Source organism: Terrapene carolina, unplaced genomic scaffold, assembly GCF_002925995.2.
Source record: "Terrapene carolina triunguis isolate 2854851 unplaced genomic scaffold, T_m_triunguis-2.0 Scaffold194, whole genome shotgun sequence".
NCBI lineage: Eukaryota > Metazoa > Chordata > Testudines > Emydidae > Terrapene > Terrapene triunguis.
This window is the reverse complement of record NW_020664545.1, coordinates 98,939-118,870: the sequence shown is the minus strand read 5'-3', so window position 1 is coordinate 118,870 and position 19,932 is coordinate 98,939. Positions and strand designations below refer to the sequence as shown.

Here is a 19,932-nt window from a genome sequence, read left to right as displayed (position 1 = left end):
ACAGTACTGTACTATATTTGTGGGGGGGTTTTTTTGGGGGGAGGGGAGGTCTCTGCTGCTGCCTGTGTACTTCAGTTCCAAATGAGGCCTGCAGTTGACCAGTCAGTCTGAGGTTGTATTGTATTTCAGTTCTGGCTTCAGCCACTAGATGCTGCTGTTGGGAATCTGAGCTGCAGGCCTTGGGGAAGCAACAGCTGCTGGGGACACATGGAGCCAGCTTAGGACAGAAGGTGAGGCAATTCTTACCTGCTCTTCTCTCCCTCTGCTTTGTGCTGTACTGGGGAAAGTTAGCAGTGAAAGGGTGGGGAAGAAGGTGGGACCCAAGCAGGTGTTAGTGTTCCTCTCCTTTCTGAACTGCAGGGAACTGGCTCCAGCCCAGCTGTATTTTTTTCTTCCACCTCCACTACTGCTAGCCTTCAATGTGGTAGCAGGGGTCAGTATATTACAGAGCAGTTGTGTAGGTAGGAGTGGGAACAGGGGATGAGATAGTACCCATTAGAGGGAAGGGGCCGGGTAATGGGGCAGGAGCAGTGTCCCCTTGGGGGGAGGGGGAAGAGAGAACGAACAGAGGGCAATTTCCAGCAGGATTTGCTAAAAGTTTGCGATGGAAGTAAAGGAGGTGGTGTGGAGAACGCAAAGGGGCCTTGGGCCCCTTCATCATAAGTAAAAAGGAGGTTGATTTTTCACCATCATGGTTAGTTTAACTAAACCTGAATTAGTTAGTTCAGATTAAACCTAAAGATATTTTAAATACCAAAAAGTTAAACTATAGTCTGTGAGAAAAAGGTATGAATTATCTTCAAAGAAACTACTAATGTAATAAGCGCTATTTATGGTAAAATTAAAGGAATACATTTTCAGCAGGTTTTTTTGGTAGTAAGAATTCATGTAGCACTTCCATTCAACTATTATTGGGTTTGAAAAAGGGCTGTTGCAACATAAGGGCAGATAGGTTATTAAAAGGTCTGTATGTGCTCGAGCACTGTTTCAAATTAACAAGCCTATAAAAGTAAGAACTGTATCACCCACAGCAGGTTAAGCCTCTTGTTTTTGGTCCTACAAATCAGCATTTTTGCAGGAATGTTCTCAAATGTGCCAAGGTGCTACTAAAATTAGATGTGCACATTTCAGAACAAAGTGATTGTAAGATGTTACCCTTTCAGTGTTCCCACACGAAGCAACAAGGAACTATAGCCTGGCTGGTTTATATTGCTGAATTCCCAGCTACTTATGATAGGAATTGGCACATTCTGGCTAACTAATTTAAGAGTTTATGAAACCACACTGATTTGGAAACCTAGGTGAATACATACATATCTCTTTATTATAAAATGAGCAGGAAAATGTAAGTGGTGAACATCTTGTTTAAAATAATTGTCTACAAGGAGAGCAACACTACTCAATTCACAGTTGCAGATTGCCAAACTAAACTTATAGAAGCCAGCCAGGAGATGACAAATTACCAATGCACAATGAAGACCGCCACTGCAAATTGTAAAGGAACAAATTTTAATATTTAGCTCAAGGAAGAGGAATATAGAAATAGTCTCTAAACAAAGACCAGCACTAACTAATGTCACAGCTCTTATTTCTGCCTTACATCCATATAGTAGGTAGATACAGAACATTTGGGCCACTGTTGGATTAAATTGGCCTTTTTTGAAGTACCTGATAATGTGAACGACAAACTGTGAAGGTCTTTTTACTGTAATTTGTGTAGTTTGACAAATACGCACATGTAGTTAATTGACCTGCGTACTGCAAATATTTAATGTTGACAGTTCTTATAGTGTGATAGTAATTAAATTGGGCATATTAAATTAATACTTTCAGCATTTATAAAACATGGTCCAGGAGTTCAGAATCAATCCTCTTAACTAGAGGTACTTTAATCCACAGGCAGTTTCAGACCCTTTTACCTTACAGCGACTGAAGAATGACAGTGAGTTTAGTGCTGCAAGAATGATTTCTTGTTCTTTGCTGCCTATGGCCACTCCAATATAATCGAACTTCAGCAGCTGCAAAGAGCCAGTAAAATACTGTTCTGGTTTGTAAGGTACATGCTTCAACAAGGAAAACCAAAACTATAACACCTGCCACATTTAACAAGCAAATGATTAAAAGTACTACATAAACAATGTAGGCTGAAGACAACATCTGAGGGGCTATGTAACAGGTTAGCAAGTACTTTATATTAAACTTATAAAATGGTCAGTTTGGTCTCAAGATTAAAATTTCAACCAAAAATGACAGTAGTAAAACCAAAATCTGGGGTAAGAGGATTTAATTTGTTTTAACATTTTGGTGGATAATAAAATCCTATAACCTTACTCCAGAAAACTACATGCATCCATACTTAATATTCTAATTATCCAGCTATGATGATGTGATTTTCCAGCTGCTTTAACAACAATGCTATTACAATCTTCAGCAGAATTAGTCCTTTCTGAAACAAATCCTCCTCTAATATCAAAGCTAAATTGTTCAGTGGAATTTTGTGAGTATTTCTAAATAATATTGCATACATATGGTCCACAAAAATCTACAAGGAACAAACAGGCACAGTGACTTCTCCCCTCTGGGGCATAGCTCAGGCACTTTAGCATGGCAGAGTAGGGGTGGTAAACCTTATACCCCAATTAGCTGTGCTGCATCAGTTGTGGACAGCGATATTCAGTCTTCAATGTTAAGCTAAAACCTGGCAGGAGCAATAAATTCACATTAAAAATAAAAGTTAAGTCCTTTTTAAAGAAAACACTGATATAACCACTGTTTAACATTTTCTGAAATTGGTGCAATTATGCAGTTTGCAGCATCCTCAAAAAAAAAAAGTAAAAAAACAAGTTCTAAAGCTTGAAAGTGTAACATTTTGAACTGTGATTTACAAGTGGAAGAGACTGTCAAAGAAAGTAGCCTTTCAGGCGAAGCTGAAGAAAATGTAAAATTCTTGAAAATTGAAGAAAAAAGAATTTACCTAAATCTAACCTGGATGACAGATATGTAATTTCTTATTCTTTTATCTACCAGCCCCTCTAATGACAGCAATCAGTTATCAGGAAGTGCCTGAAGTACTATTAGTTATTACTACTTACAAACATGTTCCATCTGCTGAATTTTGTTTTAAACATTTAAAAGCCAATATGGTTAATCTGAAGTTTAATATTTACAAGTTGAGACCTTTAATTTTTAGATTTTTTGCAATTAGAAATATCAAAGCCAAGCAAGTTTTATATGATAGTTGATATTGAGTTTTCTTAATTTGTTTGGACTTCTCAGCTTTGCATCTTAGCTCCATAATTTGAACAAGCATTGACCACGATACTCCACAGAGACTATGGGCATTTATTCTTGATGTGTCTTCCCCTTCAAGTTACTATGGTAGTTTATGCACCTGTATTTTTTTATCAAATTTATGCTTACAAACACCACCCCCAATATCTCAAGGTTTGACAGATATTAAATGGGCTGAACTTTGTCAATAAAACCAACTTTTATTTTGAACTTAGAACCTAACCTTTCTTGACTCATCACTACCTTTAATCATTCCTTTGCAAGCTAAGAAATAAGCCTCAAAACTGTCAGGTGTTTTCAGTGTGAAATAAAGGCCCAGGGTTATTTACAACTAAGAATGCTTAGCAGCCACTTCAGTTGCACCATGACCTCTCTAGTTTTTTAAATAATGCTTCCACTGGTTTTAAAGATGGTATTTACACACTTTTAAAATATGGAACGTTGAAGTATGACTAGCAAGGCAATCCTGGCTTCTCAAAATAACTGCTACTCCTAATATGATCAGCATTTAGCAGAAGTAGTAACATGCTTTAAGAATTAGACATCCATACAACCTGCACTAATAGTTCAAACACTTAGTGTTGAACACAATTAAAAAAACAAACCACTCTCTCTCCTCCTCAGTTCAAGTTTGCTGATATAATACCCTGGAGACAATGTTCACAGCCTTCACTACCACAAAGTTTTCTACAAACAAATTCTAGACCTGAAGATTTGTCATCTGTTCTGGTTCGAAAAAGTACTATTGTGTTCGGAGCTGATAATCTGCAAGAGAAAAATAAATTCAGAAGAGTTAGTTAAATTAGTTCATCTTATTTTATTAATACAAAAAAGTAGCAATATCAGAGCAGAAATATTTATGATATACCAATGCCAAATTAAAGCAAAGATTACTCAAAACAACAATGAGATCTGTATAAAGGACCATGTTAGAAGAACTCTAGCTGTTTACATGCTCAATAGCCAATTAAAGGAAATTTTGCCTCATTAGAGTTAAACATTCCAGGAATAGGAATTTCTGTTCACCAAACTGGACCTTCCCAAATGCTTAACAGATTCCATGACTGCCCGTCTTTTCTTTGAGGTGTGTATTTTCTTAAAATGTATATGCCAAAGGGGTTGAATCTCTGTGTTACGTGCAAAATACTCAACCCAAGCCTAACTATAAAGTCACAACAGTGGCACTTCCATAAAAGCAGGGTAAATGGAGAGAGGAATATATTTATGAATATAATTTGTAGCAATACTGCACATTATTAAAGAATGAGAAGTCTAGTGGAATCATGCTGGTAAATTATCTTGGGAACATACAACAAAGAGAAAAGTGTGTTAATGGGAAAACTACATGGGCAACTTCAGTGTCTACAATCTATAGCTTTGCTATTTACCTCCATTTTGGGTGATATAGCGAACCCATGGCAAAGCCTGATAGCCACTCTTCTCAATTATCTTTAAGTAGCGGACCTGAAAAGAAAACACATTAAATTACTTTTCGACTTCAGCCTAGCAACATTTAATAGAAGATATGTTTTAGGCAAAAAGCCTTGAACAGTTCAATGTGCAGCAGTGGCCAAAAAAAGACTGAGTAGAATGCTGGGATGTGTTAAAAAATATTATGCCATGTAAATAACTGGTAACACACCTGGAATAATGTGCACAGTTCTGATCACCTCATCTCAAAAAGATATAGCAGAAATAGTAGGTATCCAGAGTCAAGGGGACAAAATTAAAAGAATGGAATGCTTCCATATGAGACATTGAAGAGAGAATATTCAGAGGTGAGACAAAATGATGGGGGATATGAGAGAGGTATACAAAATAACCCTAACCCTAAGGAGTAGCACAAAGTGCTTTTTATACTTCATAAGAGAAAGGGAGATATTAAACTCAACTAAAAAAGTCTGTTTGAAATTTGTAAACCGGAAAAACGTTTTTCTATGCAATACATACAAAAGCTAGGTAAGCTTCAGAAGATTAAACATGCATAAGGATAATAAAAGCACCCAGTTACATGAGATGGATGTATTTTAAAAATTAATAATATAAATTCTCATGGTTCAGTTCATAAAGGATTTTCTTTCACATTCCCTGAAGCATGTGGGATTAGCCATTATCGGAAACATGGTATTATACTAGATGGATCATTGGACTGATCTTGCAATACAATTCCAATATTCCAGGAGCCGGCAAACAGGCTGCTAACAGGGGAGTTTGAGTGGGAGTTCCATTGGAGGAGAAGGTATCTGTATTTGCGGCTGTCTTTGTAGTGCTTGTATGTGTAGAGGCCTGTAGGGGCAGCGTGCTGGGAGGGCAGCTGAGCCCTGATTAGGGGGCGGAGCTTGGCTGATTAGGGGGCCTATAAAAGCAGCCACCCAGCCAGGCAGCGGCACAGCTGCGAGCAGCGGCATAGGAGCCGGCAAACAGGCTGCTAACAGGGGAGTTTGAGTGGGAGTCTCATTGGAGGAGGTGGAAGGGGAGGCAGGAGGGCGTGGTGTCCCGTGTGCTGCGTTCCCCCAGATGCGGAGGGCAGAGGTCAGCAGGCGGGCTCAGACAACAGCAGCCATGAGCCAAGCAGCAGGGGACACAATGCAGATGATCGCATGTGGCAGCTGCGGTATGTACATGGTCCTAGCGGGGGTGCCTGAACAGAGGTATGTCTGCATGAAGTGCCGCCTAATAGAGCTGCTAGAAGAAAAGATCCGAGGTTTGGAGATGCAGGTAGATACCCTGGTAGAGTTTAGAAGGGGGTTCGAGCAGCTGATGGAGCAAAGGCAAGGAGTGGCTGAAGGGGAATGCTCAGGGGTACAGATGGAAGCAGGGGCAAAGGCCTGTGAGGGGGGAACGCCGGGGGGAGAACAAGGGCAGTGGAAGCATGTGACCGTGAGAAGCAGGCCAAGGAAAAGGAGGGCCAGTGAAGGGGAAATAGAGCTCAGGAACAGGTTTGGGTGTTTGGAAAACGAGGAAGGGGTGCAGCAGGTGGTAACTGAAGGGGGGGAGGGGGAGGAAGAAGAGAAGAGCGGCTAATCCCATAGAAAGAGGGGAGGAGTTGATGGAGACAGCACCAAATCTGGGCCCCGGGAGGATACAGGATGGCATAAGGGGGATTATAAGGGAAAATAGGAATGGACAGGGGTTGCAACTAGAGGGAACAGGGGATAGATTAGTAGATCGCACTGTCACCAGGCAAAGGCAGGTTTATGTGATTGGGGACTCCTTACTGAGGAGGTTAGACAGGCCTGTGACCAGGGTGGACCCAGAGAACAGAAGAGTGTGCTGTCTACCGGGCGCTAAGATACGGGATGTGGACCTGTGGTTGAAAAGGATCCTAAAAGGAGCAGGTAAGAACCCCTTGATCATCCTTCACGTAGGAATGAATGACACGGCTAGGTTCTCGCTGGAGAGAATCAAGGGAGATTATGCCAGGCTGGGGAAGACGCTTAAGGAAATCGAGGCTCAGATCATCTTCAGTGGGATTCTGCCTGTTCCTAGAGAAGGGCAGCAAAGGGGTGACAGGATTGTGATGATAAATAGTTGGCTAAGGGAGTGGTGCTATAAAGAGGGCTTTGGGATGTATGGCCACTGGGAGGCTTTCGGGGACAGAAAACTGTTCTCACGGGACGGACTTCACCTAAGTAGGGAAGGAAATAGACTTCTGGGAGGGAGGCTGGCTCATCTCATCAAAAGAGCTTTAAACTAGGAATTTGGGGGAGACGGTTGGGAGATGTCCAGTTAATCTCCATACCAGATTATAACATTGAGAGGGAGGTCGATGAGATAAGAACAGTTACAGCCGGGGGGAAGAGATTGGACATAAGGAGAAGGGGGGGGAGATGGATACTAGACTAATAGGTCATACTGGCGGTACGGTGTCCGTACCAAATTGGATAACAAATGTGAGAGAGGCCAAACGGCATAAATTAAGATGTTTATACACCAATGTGAGAAGCCTAGGTAACAAAATGGAGGAATTGGAGCTCCTGGTCCGAGAAATGAAACCGGATATCGTAGGAATAACCGAAACGTGGTGGAACGGTAGTCATGACTGGAGTACAGGTATGGAGGGGTATGTGCTGTTTAGGAAAGACCGGAACAAAGGTAAAGGTGGGGGAGTAGCATTGTATGTCAACAATGAGATAAACTGTAAAGAAATAATAAGTGATGGAATGGATAAGACGGAGTCTGTCTGGGCAATACTCACACTGGGTAAAAGAACTACTAGAACCTCCCCTGGGATAGTGCTTGGGGTGTGCTATAGACCGCCGGGATCTAGCCTGGATATGGACAGAGAACTCTTTAATGTTTTTAGGGAAGTAAATACTAATAGGAACTGTGTAATCATGGGAGACTTTAACTTCCCGGATATAGATTGGGCAACAAATGCTAGTAACAATAATAGGGCTCAGATTTTCCTAGATGTGATAGCTGATGAATTCCTTCATCAAGTAGTTGCTGAACCGACGAGGGGGGATGCCATTTTAGATTTGGTTTTGGTGAGTAGTGAGGACCTCGTTGAGGAAATGGTTGTAGGGGACAACCTTGGCTCGAGTGATCATGAGCTAATTCGGTTTAAACTAAATGGAAGGATTAACAAAATTAAATCGGAGACTAAGGTTTATGATTTCAAAAGGGCTAACTTTAATAAATTAAGGCGACTAGTTAGGGAAGTACATTGGACTAACATATTTATTGATCTAAAGGCGGAAGGCGCCTGGGATTATTTCAAGTTGAAGTTGCAGGAGCTGTCGCAGGCCTGTATCCTGAGAAAGGGAAAACGGTTCGTAGGCAGGAGATTTAGACCGAGCTGGATGAGCGAGCGTCTCAGAGGGGTGATTAAGAAAAAACAGAAAGCGTACAAGGAGTGGAAGATGGGAGGGATCAGCAAAGAAACCTACCTTATTGAGGTCAGAGCATGTAGAGATGGAGTGAGAAAGGCCAAAAGCCGTGTAGAGTTGGACCTTGCGAGGGGAATTAAAACCAATAGTAAGAGGTTTTATAGCCATATAAATAGGAAGAAAACAAAGAAAGAAGAAGTGGGACCGCTTAAGACTGTAGATGGAGTGGAAATTAAGGATAATCTAGGCATGGCACAATATCTAAACGAATATTTTGCATCGGTCTTTAATGAGGCTAATGAAGGACTCAGGAATAGTGGCAGCGTGACGGATGGGAATAAAGGAGGGGGGTTGACATTACCGTATCCGAGGTAGAAGCCAAACTCGAACAGCTTAACGGGACTAAATCAGGCGGACCGGATGATCTTCATCCGAGAATATTAAAGGAACTGGCACGAGAAATTGCAAGCCCGTTAGCGATAATTTTTAATGAATCTGTAAACTCGGGGGTGGTACCGTTGGACTGGAGAATAGCTAATGTGGTTCCTATTTTCAAGAAGGGGAAAAAAAGTGACCCGGGTAACTACAGGCCTGTTAGTTTAACATCTGGAATATGCAAGGTCTTGGAAAAAATTTTGAAGGAGAAAGTAGTTAAGGACCTTGAGGTCAATGGCAATTGGGACAAATTACAACACGGTTTTACAAAAGGTAGATCGTGCCAAACCAACCTGATCTCCTTCTTTGAGAAAGTAACAGATTTTTTAGATAAAGGAAATGCGGTGGATCTAATATACCTCGATTTCAGTAAAGCGTTTGATACGGTACCGCATGAGGAATTATTGCTTAAATTGGAAAAGATGGGGATCAATATGAAAATCCAAAGGTGGATAAAGAACTGGTTAAAGGGGAGACTTCAGCGGGTTGTACTGAAAGGTGAACTGTCAGGTTGGAGGGAGGTTACCAGTGGAGTTCCTCAAGGTTCGGTTTTGGGTCCGATTTTATTTAATCTATTTATTACTGACCTCGGAACCAAATGTAGGACTGGGCTGATAAAGTTTGCGGATGATACAAAGTTGGGAGGTATTGCCAATTTGGAGAAGGATCGGGATATCCTGCAGGGAGATTTGGATGACCTTGTAAACTGGAGTAATAGTAATAGGATGAAATTTAATAGTGAGAAGTGTAAGGTGATGCATTTAGGGATGACTAACAAGAATTTTAGTTATAAGTTGGGGACGCATCGGTTGGAAGTAACGGAAGAGGAGAAGGACCTCGGAGTCCTGGTTGATCGCAGGATGACTATGAGTCGGCAATGTGACGTGGCCGTGAAAAAAGCTAATGCGGTCCTGGGATGCATTAGGCGAGGTATTTCAAGTAGGGATAAGGAGGTGCTGGTTCCGTTATACAAGGCACTGGTGAGACCTCATTTGGAGTACTGTGTGCAGTTCTGGTCTCCCATGTTTAAAAAGGATGAATACAAACTGGAATGGGTACAGAGAAGGGCCACTAGGATGATCCGAGGAATGGAAAACCTGTCGTATGAAAGGAGACTTGAGGAGCTCGGTTTGTTTACCTTAACCAAAAGAAGGCTGAGGGGGGATATGATTGCTCTCTTTAAATATATCAGAGGGATAAATACCAGGGAGGGAGAGGAATTATTTCAGCTCAGTACTAATGTGGACACGAGAACAAATGGATATAAACTGGCCGTCGGGAAGTTTAGGCTGGAAATTAGACAAAGGTTTCTAACCATCAGAGGGGTGAAGTTCTGGAACAGCCTTTCGAGGGAAACAGTGGGGGCGAAAGACCTCTCTGGCTTTAAGATTAAGCTTGATAAGTTTATGGAGGGGATGGTTTGATGGGATAACATGATTTTAGTCAATAGGTCAATAACGTGCCATCGCTGGTAATTAGTAACAATGGTCAATGATGGGATATTAAAAGTTACTACAGAGAACTTTTTTCCGGAGGGTCTGGCTGGAGAATCTTGTTCGCATGCTCGGGGTTCAGCTGATCGCCATATTTGGGGTCGGGAAGGAATTTTCCTCCAGGGTAGATTGGCAGAGGCCCTGGAGGTTTTTCGCCTTCCTCCGCAGCATGGGGCAGGGGTCGCTTGCTAGAGGATTCTCTGCGACTTGAAGTCTTTAAATCACGATTTGGGGACTTCAACAGCTGAGTCAAGGGAGAGAATTATTCCAGGAGTGGGTGGGTCAGCTTTTGTGGCCTGCATCATGCGGGAGGTCAGACTAGATGATCATAATGGTCCCTTCTGACCTTAAAGTCTATGAGTCTAATATGACTTTTACTGTTTTTACAAAAGAAGACAGAAGTTTTGTACAAAATCTTAGAATTATGATGAACAAGGATACTAAGTCCTCAACTTACACACAGTTTCTGGAGGTTCAAAATATTTAATGCACCAACAGGCCAAATTCTAATCCTATGATTTAACTAAATAAATATTCCCATTTTCAGAAGCTTTTGCTTGCTTTGGGAATAATAAAACCCAAAACTGAGCTCTCTCTTTTAGTTGCAGCCTCCTTTAAACATTTTAAATCTATTTTACATCTATTTTGGCTTAGTGGTAGAAAAATGGAGTACACACCCTTAGTCATGAGAAAGTTAATTGGGACTAGCTTCAAACAATTATAATAATTTTTTTTAAACTTGGACTGAAAAGATCATTCATAATGTCCAAACAGATTTGTACTTCTATGTAGTTGAATTTAAATTGACAAGCCACATTCTGTACCATTATAAAACCATAATATCACACCATCACCTTTTGGTTCAGTTACACACAAAGAGCATTATCCAGCAGCTAAATGAACAAAACAAATTCCATTCATATAAATTAAATTTTTAGTCTTATTAACCTGTATTCCCGAAGTGGTGAAATATGGAATTTCAAACTTGACACTGATGGGAGGTTTGCCTTCTTTATCTTCAGCTTCAACACTTGGAAGCCCAAAGTGAGCCCGCATCAGATACTCCTTTCCCCCCTATCCAAAGAAGAAGGCAAACAAATCATTCTATCAGAAAATATCCTTTAAAAACCAAAGTGCTTCTGTGTGTTCAAAGGTCTCATACCAGCGCAAAACTATGAAAATGCAGAGTCATTTAGCCCTTTTCTAAAGGCTAAAACTGAGCATTAAGTTACTAATACTAAACAAGATCTAGAAAAAACAGTAAGATTTCCTGTTTGCTTTTCCAGTTTAAAATGATAAGGTAAGTACTTGTTGCCTCAAGTGCCAATCCTACAATGAGGGGAGAGGGAAAGCAGATGGTACCAGTAGTCCAACAGTACAGTAGAACTGAGCCTAGAACAAATTTTAGTCAAATTCTAGATTCCATAAATAGAAGATTTACTTTTAATAAAAGTCACACTAGCTTACAGTAGCAGCAATAAGGGATACCAATACAGCTTACCGGAAATGATTTAATGGACCAGACGATTTCACTGTTCTCTGGAACCCATTTGACACTGCCCACTGTGGTTTTAAATTTTGGTGAGTCTGCATCATTTGGAACTGGGATGTGAATCTCCACATTGTTGGCAGTTGATCTCCGCTTGAACTGACTCTTTGCCTAGAGAAAGTAAGCAATGGGTTTTTATTTTTCCCACCTCCCAATAAACACCACAATTTGCAGGTTTTAACAAAATCTTATTTGATCAGGTTCAGAGAGCTGGGAACTGTAAAACATCCTTTTCTGTCAGGAGTCTTATGAAAGATCCATGCACAAAAGTGTAATGGAGAGATCAGAACTAGATTAACTGTCAAATGGAAGTATGCAAAAGATGAATATAATCCATTATGATCCTATTAATACATTTAGCATGTGTATAAGACTTTATATCTTTAAAGTGCTTTTACAAACACTAATGTTAAGACTTCTTTTTTTTAAATTAAAAAACTTGCACTATCCTGTTAGTAAGTCATACTGCCTTACAGGCAGAACACATCCTCTGCACTAGCTGAGTAGGTTTTGAATTGAGTAAAAACAGATAAATATTTATGGAAGGAGCTGTGATGTTACACACCATATTCTTCATAGAAATATGGTTATGATATGAATATGGCATAACTAAGATACACTTTATGCAAGATGGCTCATGTAAGATATCATTGGAAAGGTTATGATTTACTGAATGTGATTATCCAATTTGTATGCATGTATCATTTCTGTATCTGAAGTTAGAAATATTGACTATGTAACAATTACAACTGTGTGTGTACTTGGGGAAACGGCCACCAAACAGTAAGCAATCATCCTGAATGAGCCATTTAAGGAGAACAGAACTCTGAAGATACTAATCTCCCACCTCCCTGAGGAGTTTTCTGGGATGCTGCATTGACACTACAAGGTCAGGTGATAATGTCACCTGATGCAAAATACCACCTTGGACACTGCTGGCACTTTTCCTCTGTAGGGGGATGGGGATCAAACAAAGGTTTCCTGCTTTAGGTAAATCCTTTTTAAGGCTGCGGAGAGGGTTAATCTAGGCTTTCCTCTCCATTGCCTACCCAAGAAGAAAGACTGAAGGGACAAAGGAACTAAGGGGAAAGGCAGGGGTGAGTCCAGACTGAGATGGGAGTCCAGTCTGTAAGAAGAAATAACTGGAACTCTAAGCTACAAAACTCTACAACTCGCCTAAAATAACATTTAGGGTGAGAAATTACTTCTTGAAACCAGTCTCTTTAAGATCTTAAGCTTAGTATGCGTGTTTTGTTTTATTTGCTCAGTAATCTGCTTGGTTCTGTTTGTTATCCCTTATAATCACTTAAAATCTGCCTTTTATAGTTAATGAATTTGTTTTGTTCATTATTAAACTCAGTTTGTGCAATTTCTAATTTCTGGGTGGGGCAAGAAGTTGTGCATAGCTCTCAACATTGAGGGAGATGGCGAATTTTTATGAGCTTGCGCTGTGCAGATCTTTCTATACAGTGCAAGACAGTATTATTTTGGGTTTATTCCCCAAAGGGGGTGGGCATGTGAGTGCTGGGTGAATCCTCTCACACACAGCTGACTTCAGTCTGTGTCTGCAGCTGGGTGTGGCCCTACCTGTGTGTGTGTGTACTGCAAGAGGCTGGAGAGAGAATCCAGGCTGGTGGAGCAGAAGGGGCTCAGTGAAACCCCAGTACATCAGGTGGCATTCCAGAAGGGGGATCTAACCCGTCACAGGAGCAGCTTTCCAGAAATCAAATGTACGATTTAAGTAACAAAATGTTTAAAGTAAAATAGTGTACATGGTTCGCCTTGTAGAAGGAGACTGAAATTAAGCGCAGGCATTTTGAGATCTCTGACCTTGATCATATACTCTATGCGGCTGTGGGAATGTTTCTCAATCACAGACTCAATCCAGATGAGTGGTTTTACCTGTTGGAGAACAAACAAATATAAGTCTTATTTTGACCTTGTCAGGAAAATGATACATTTCCATACAGAGCAAAAAAAAAAAAAAAAAAATCAATAAGAGAAGCCCATAGTGCTCTTTAAGACAAGAGTTAGATCAGATTCCAAAGATACTGGGCAGAAACATATTAAATATGTAATATGCAAAAATAATGATCAGGTGAGACCTGAGCGTTAGTCAAGAAGTCCTTAAAATATTCCATATGTATAGTTTGACAAGTATTTATAGATTAAGAAAAAGTAGATAATTTCAATTACATGAGTATCTAACTCTTAATTTAACCCTAATCTCTGAGAGAAATTAACCCCTAAAGCAGAAAAACATTCTCACTCTAACCCAACAAATTTAGTAACTCAGGGCATTTGAGTTATTAAACAATGCTAGCCCTAAAAACAGAGAGAATAACTCTGGACTTAAAGTATTTGTTTAAATTCAGTACTCCAATAATTAAAAAAGTCAGAAGTCCCACAGGCTTTTAAGGTCTTCTGAGTTTGCTGTTTCTTGCCAGAATTTTGCAGAGTATGGGTCCTCGATATATACAGAGACATGGCAGATGAATACCGTTCTTGGGTACTTACTGATGAAGTAGGTTTTCCAGTCTCCCCCATCATAGGTATACCCAGCATAAGAGGGCAGGCAGGTCCTTTACAATGTTTTTGCTCCAAATGGGTCAATGCACAAATGTCACTATAGGCTTTAAACCCAATAAAATTCTCTCTTCTTCTCCTCCTCACTGTATGTTGCCAGCTTCTTCAGGTGGTTGTAGTAAAGAAAGATCTTACTGCCTTGGTCTTCCCCTTTCTAGATTAGTTCTTATAATGCGCTCATTACCATTGTATCCAAGCATCTTCCAGTAGCGTGTTAAGTAATGTGACTACACATCAGTATGTGGTGTTTGCTCTCTCATCTTTCTCTCAGTAGGCAACTCAGTGACTTGTCTACACTGGCAATTTACAGCGCTGCAACTTTCTGGCTCAGGGGTGTGAAAAAACACACCCCTGAGCGCAGCAAGTTTCAGCGCTGTAAAGCGCTAGTATAGAAAGTGCAGTATAGCCACGCTCCCAGCGCTGGGAACCACGCCCCTCGTGGAGGTGGTTTTTTTTTTTTTAAGAGCGCTGCACTGCGACCACACAAGGCACATTAGCGTTGCCAGTGTAGACTAGCCCTTAGGTAGTAATTGCTTCTCCTTTTCCCAGTGCCGTGAAGTAGTCTATATAGCCTACTTCAGGTAAGCATGGAACTTCACTATTAACAGCTAGCTCGATAATATCTAAAACTCATACTTTTTTAAAGAAACCATTTTTCAGTGAAAGTGGAAAGGCCTTTTACAGTTTTACCTACAATATAAAATGTTTTCATGCACAAATTCATTTTAGTCTAGATCAAAATACGTAGCCAGACTTACATGGGTGTTAAGACGATATGACATGAGTTCAAACTCTCCATCAGGTGGAATGAAAGAAATTGTCCTGTCGTTTTCAAAGCGAGAGAGACGAACACACTGGTGAAACTTTACATCTTCTAGTTCCACCGATTTGCTTTTGCCACCTATCAGGAAAACATACACCCCCAATTTGTGTAGCACATGAAAAGCCTACCTCTTAGGCCATCACAGCAGATTATAAAGCAACTGAGCAGTCAGCTGCTCATACTCCCCACATTAATTCTATTCTACTTCTACACTATTTCTAACTTCAGTACAGTAACTTCAGGAATATAGGAATCTTAGTGGAAAGAGCTTGGGAGTAGCCCATTGAAGTGGATCAACTTAAGTGACGTATTCTACTCTTTTTGCTCAGTACAGTCACCGGAAATATGGAATTGGAGTTCTGGTCTTAAGGGAAAGAAAAGCATTACATGTCCCAAAGAACGTAAGGAAGAAGTATTTCCCCCTGACATTTCACAAGTGCACAACCGAGGATGAGGTTGCCACTCATTTGCAACCAATGCATCTATCCTGACACCCAGACAGACTGTACTGTATTTTAATTCCTCCTCAACTCCCCTCCCACTACCTCCTCTCTTGTTCATATGCTTTGAATACACACCTCCATATACCTCAATCTGCCAATGCCCACATTTAAGACTCTGTAACAAAGAAAAAATGAGACACACTAAAAAGTATTAATGCAGCAACTTAAGATGCGGGATTAATTCCTTTAGTGTGAATAGCTCCTTCTATAAAATTATTCTTTAAATTACAATTTAATTGTAAATAATTTTCAGCAATAAGAGAGGACACCAAATTTGCATGTAACGTAGGTAACTTTGGGGCTAAAACAAGTGATGGTTCCTTAAAATGAGGTTCACAGGTATATGAGCCTGCACGATGGAAATCATCATTGTTTTATAAGTAGCCATTAAGGCTAGAAATGGACAATTTCTTAACTGAACAAAGACCAGGTCTTCACGGCAAATAGCAAATGAATCTGTTAAGCTTCCTGCCCCCGAAAGGAGTGTTTCCCATCTGATAAAACATTAAATGAGTTGCTAACACTAAAATTACTCTTTACTCTTATACAGTGACACAACCTTCCCAACTAGGAAATTAGAAGACCCACCATCCTAAAATAAATCCTGTTATCTGAACTGACGTGCTGCATTGCCTTAAGTGCCCCAAAGACAAAGAAACCAGGGAATATCCCTGTATGGTTTTAGAAATGTATACATACTCACGTCCTGTATTATCAAAGAGTACTTTATCATTTAAACCGAGGCGAAGCTCTGGCATTCCTGAGAGAAAGACCCTCATTTTAATGGATCCAACTATCTCACTGCGCAATACATTTCCATTGGCACTAACCTAAAGAGCAAAGAGAACAGGAGTACTTGTGGCACCTTAGAGACTAAAGAGCAAAGGAAGGTGGAGTCAATCTCTAACTACGTGCAATGATTTTACAATTATCTGTTTTCACAAGAATAGGAACCCAAAATAAATCACATTGAAAACTTAACCATAATCCCGGGAAACACATTTTTCATTCAAATTCGTACATTTGGACAAAGATCTTGAGTGTTGGTGCAGAATATATATTGCGTTGAGGATGACATGTAGAGTTTTGTTTACTAACAAAAAATAGGTAATAAGACTGTTGTTGTTAGGATACATCTTGAATAGGGCTGTTAAGCTATTAAAAAAATTAATCGCGATTAATCGCACTGTAAAACAATAATAGAATACCATTTATTTAAATATTTTTGGATGTATTCTACATTTTCAAATATATTGATTTCAGTTACAACACAAAATACGAAGTGTACAGTGCTCACTTTATATTTATTTTTGATTACAAGTATTTGCACTGTAAAAAAGAAAAGAAATAGTATTTTTCAATTCATATAATACAAGTACTGTAGGGCAGCCTCTTTATCATGGAAGTTGAACTTAAAAAAATGTAGAATTATGTACAAAAAAACTGCATTCAAAAATAAAACAATGTAAAATTTTAGAGCCTGCAAGTCCATTCAGTCCTTCTTCTTGTTCAGCCAATCGCTCAGACAAACAAGTTTGTTTACATTTGCAGGAGATAATGTTGCCCACTTCTTGTTTACAATGTCACCTGAAAGTGAGAACAGGCATTCTCATGGCACTATTGTAGCTGGCGTTGCAAGATATTTACATGCCAGATGCGCTAAAGATTCATATGTCCCTTCATGTTTCAAACACCATTCCAGGGGACATGCGTCCATGCTGATGATGGGTTCTGCTAAATAACAATCCAAAGCAGTGCGGACCGATGCATGTTCATTTTCATTATCTGAGTCAGATGCCAGCAGCAGAAGGCGGATTTTCTCTTTTTTGATGGTTTGGGTTCTGTAGTTTCCGCATCAGAGGGTTGCTCTTTTAAGACTTCTGAAAGCAAGCGCCACACCTCATTCCTCTCAGATTTTGGAAGGCACTTCAGATTCTTAAACCTTGGGTCAAGTGCTGTAGCTATCTTTAGAAATTTCACATTGGTACCTTTCTTTGCGTTTTGTCAAATCTGCAGTGAAAGTTTTCTTAAAATTAACAACATGTGCTGGGTCATCATCCGAGACTGCTGTAACATGAAATATATGGCAGAATGCAGGTAAAACAGAGCTGGGGACATACAACTCTCCCCAAAGGAGTTCAGTCACAAATTTAATTAACACCTTTTTTTTAAATGAGCATCATCAGCATGGAAGCATGTCATCTGGAATGGTGGCTGAAGCATGAAGGGGCATACAAATGTTTAGCATATCTGGCATGTAAATACCTTGCAATGCTGGCTACAAAAGTGCCATGCAAATACCTGTTCTCACTTTCTGGTGATATTGTAAAGAAGAAGAAGGCAGCATTATCTCCTGTAAATGTAAACAAACTTGTTTGTCTGAGCGATTAGCTGAACAAGCAGTAGGACTGAGTGGACTTGTAGGCTCTGAAGTTTTACATTGTTTTGTTTTTGAGTGCAGTTATGTAACAAAACAAATCTACATTTGTAAATTGCACTTTCACAACAAAGAGATTGCACTACAGTAATTGTATGAGATGAATTGAAAAATACTATTTCTTTTGTTTGTCATTTTTACAGTGCAAATATTTATAATAAAAAATATACACTTTGATTTCAATTACTGTACAACACAGAATACAATATATATGAAAATATAGAAAAACATGCAAAATATTTAATAAATTTCAATTGCTATTCTATTGTTGAACAGTGTGATTAAGACTGCGATTAATTTTTTTGCGTTGATCACGGGAGTTAACTGCGATTAATCAACAGCCCTAATTTTGAAATTACAGCATTTAAGTTCATCAACCTTACAAGGAAGACACCAATTGAGAAATTGTTTCTTTAAGTATTTGCTGGATCTATGAAGGTAGGTGTGGTAGATCCAGTAACCACTTCAAAACACAGCAAGAAATCTGTTATCTTCAGCCAGGCCCTCAGATACCACAGAATATCTAAAGAGAGAGTCCGGGATATACACCTTAACACACTCAAAACTGCATTCACCAAACAAGGACACTCCATCAGAGAAGTAGATCACATCATGGAACGGGCCTCCCAAATACCATGAGCGTATCTGCTTCAATACAGAAGTAAAACCCCCTTTGACTCCACAGCCCAAGTTGTCACCTACCATTCCACTGGAAGCCATATGGGGTATCATGAAACAATACAACCCATACTCAATGGGGACTCCATCCTGAAACAGGCTGTTCTTGAACCCCCTCTTCTGGCCTTCAAACAACCCTAGGGTGACCATATTTCCCTATGCTGAATATGGGACAGTTCGTAAAATTACTAGTGTTCAAGCAAGTTCAACAGCAATCAATCAGAACTATGCAGTTCAAATGTTCAAACTAACATCAAGTTGACTGAGCCTTTGTTAAAAATAAATATTGCATAGTTGGATTATTTTTATTTAGTGTTCACACGGGGAGAGGTCCTACACACACACTCCCATACACCTCTCTCACATGGGGCAGGTGACCGACCAACCTAACCCTCCCTACTCGGCACTCTCTGCCCCCCCATGCTTGGCTGAGCCCCCAGGACGGACCCGCCTCTCCTGGTACCTGGCGCCGCATCTTCCCGAGGTAAGACATGGTGTCTGTGTGTGTAAAACGCAGGATCGCGTGCCCCCCGTCCCCAGATTTCTGCCAGGGTTCACACCAGAATGTGGCTAGCAGCAGCCTTTCGGCACTGTGTAGAAAGGAAGGGACGGGAGCTGCTTCCAGCCGCAGGGGAGAAGGGATGACCTGGCCCATGTCTTTGAGGAGCTCATCTCTTTCCTCCCCTCCCACCCTGCCCGCTCCCCTATGGCTGGAAGCAGCTTGTCCCTTCCTGCCCTCACAGTGTCAAAAGACAGCTAACACCTCCAGGCTACTGCTGGCCACCGACATAACCCAGCTGCCTCCTGTTCCCCGGCTACAGCATGGGCAGGAAGGGGTTAAGCCCTACAGAGGCATTGTGCACCAGGGCCCAGAGAACCTGACTGAAGGGGCTTCAGCAAACCAGGCCAGAGAGGTGGCTCAGCAGGGGAGGGTGCCTAAGGGATGGAGCAGCCCTCGGGGCAAGATACAGTGGGGAGAGGGAAATGAAGAGGTTGCTAAGCCCCTGCCCGGGAACAGGCTCGAAATCGCTCTCTCCTCCCCGGCTGCCACTCCAGAGCTTAGCTGAGGGGTGGAAAGGCTGCCCCATGCCAGCGCTGTGCGGGGCTTTGGCACATGTAGGACTTGGTTCCTTCTGGCTAGTGCCCTGGGCTGGAGGGTCTTGCACTTTCCTGGGGCACCAACCCAGCCAGAGGCAATGGGGGAAGGAAGGAGCCTGCTGGCCAGGCTGTTGGTGAACTGAATGCTCCGACCAGGGGCTGGTTCTCTGCACAGCGCTGGGAGTGGGACGTGTCCTGCGGGGGGGT

The 19,932-nt window shown here is 40.9% G+C and overlaps 1 protein-coding gene across 1 annotated transcript in view; it reads right to left on the bottom strand.

The window, feature by feature from the left end:
* Positions 1 to 1,306: 1,306 nt before the first annotated feature.
* The window catches only part of AP1M1 (adaptor related protein complex 1 subunit mu 1), a 29,250-nt gene continuing 10,624 nt past the window's right edge, over positions 1,307 to 19,932 (bottom strand). The window contains exons 6-12 of the mRNA XM_024194272.2: positions 16,216 to 16,342; positions 14,945 to 15,087; positions 13,431 to 13,502; positions 11,553 to 11,711; positions 11,000 to 11,125; positions 4,680 to 4,755; positions 1,307 to 4,056 (exon numbers count right to left, since the gene is read on the bottom strand). Coding sequence (XP_024050040.1) covers positions 4,034 to 4,056; positions 4,680 to 4,755; positions 11,000 to 11,125; positions 11,553 to 11,711; positions 13,431 to 13,502; positions 14,945 to 15,087; positions 16,216 to 16,342 — 726 coding nt within the window. The 3' untranslated portion in view covers positions 1,307 to 4,033. The remainder of the gene's footprint in view (positions 4,057 to 4,679; positions 4,756 to 10,999; positions 11,126 to 11,552; positions 11,712 to 13,430; positions 13,503 to 14,944; positions 15,088 to 16,215; positions 16,343 to 19,932) is intronic.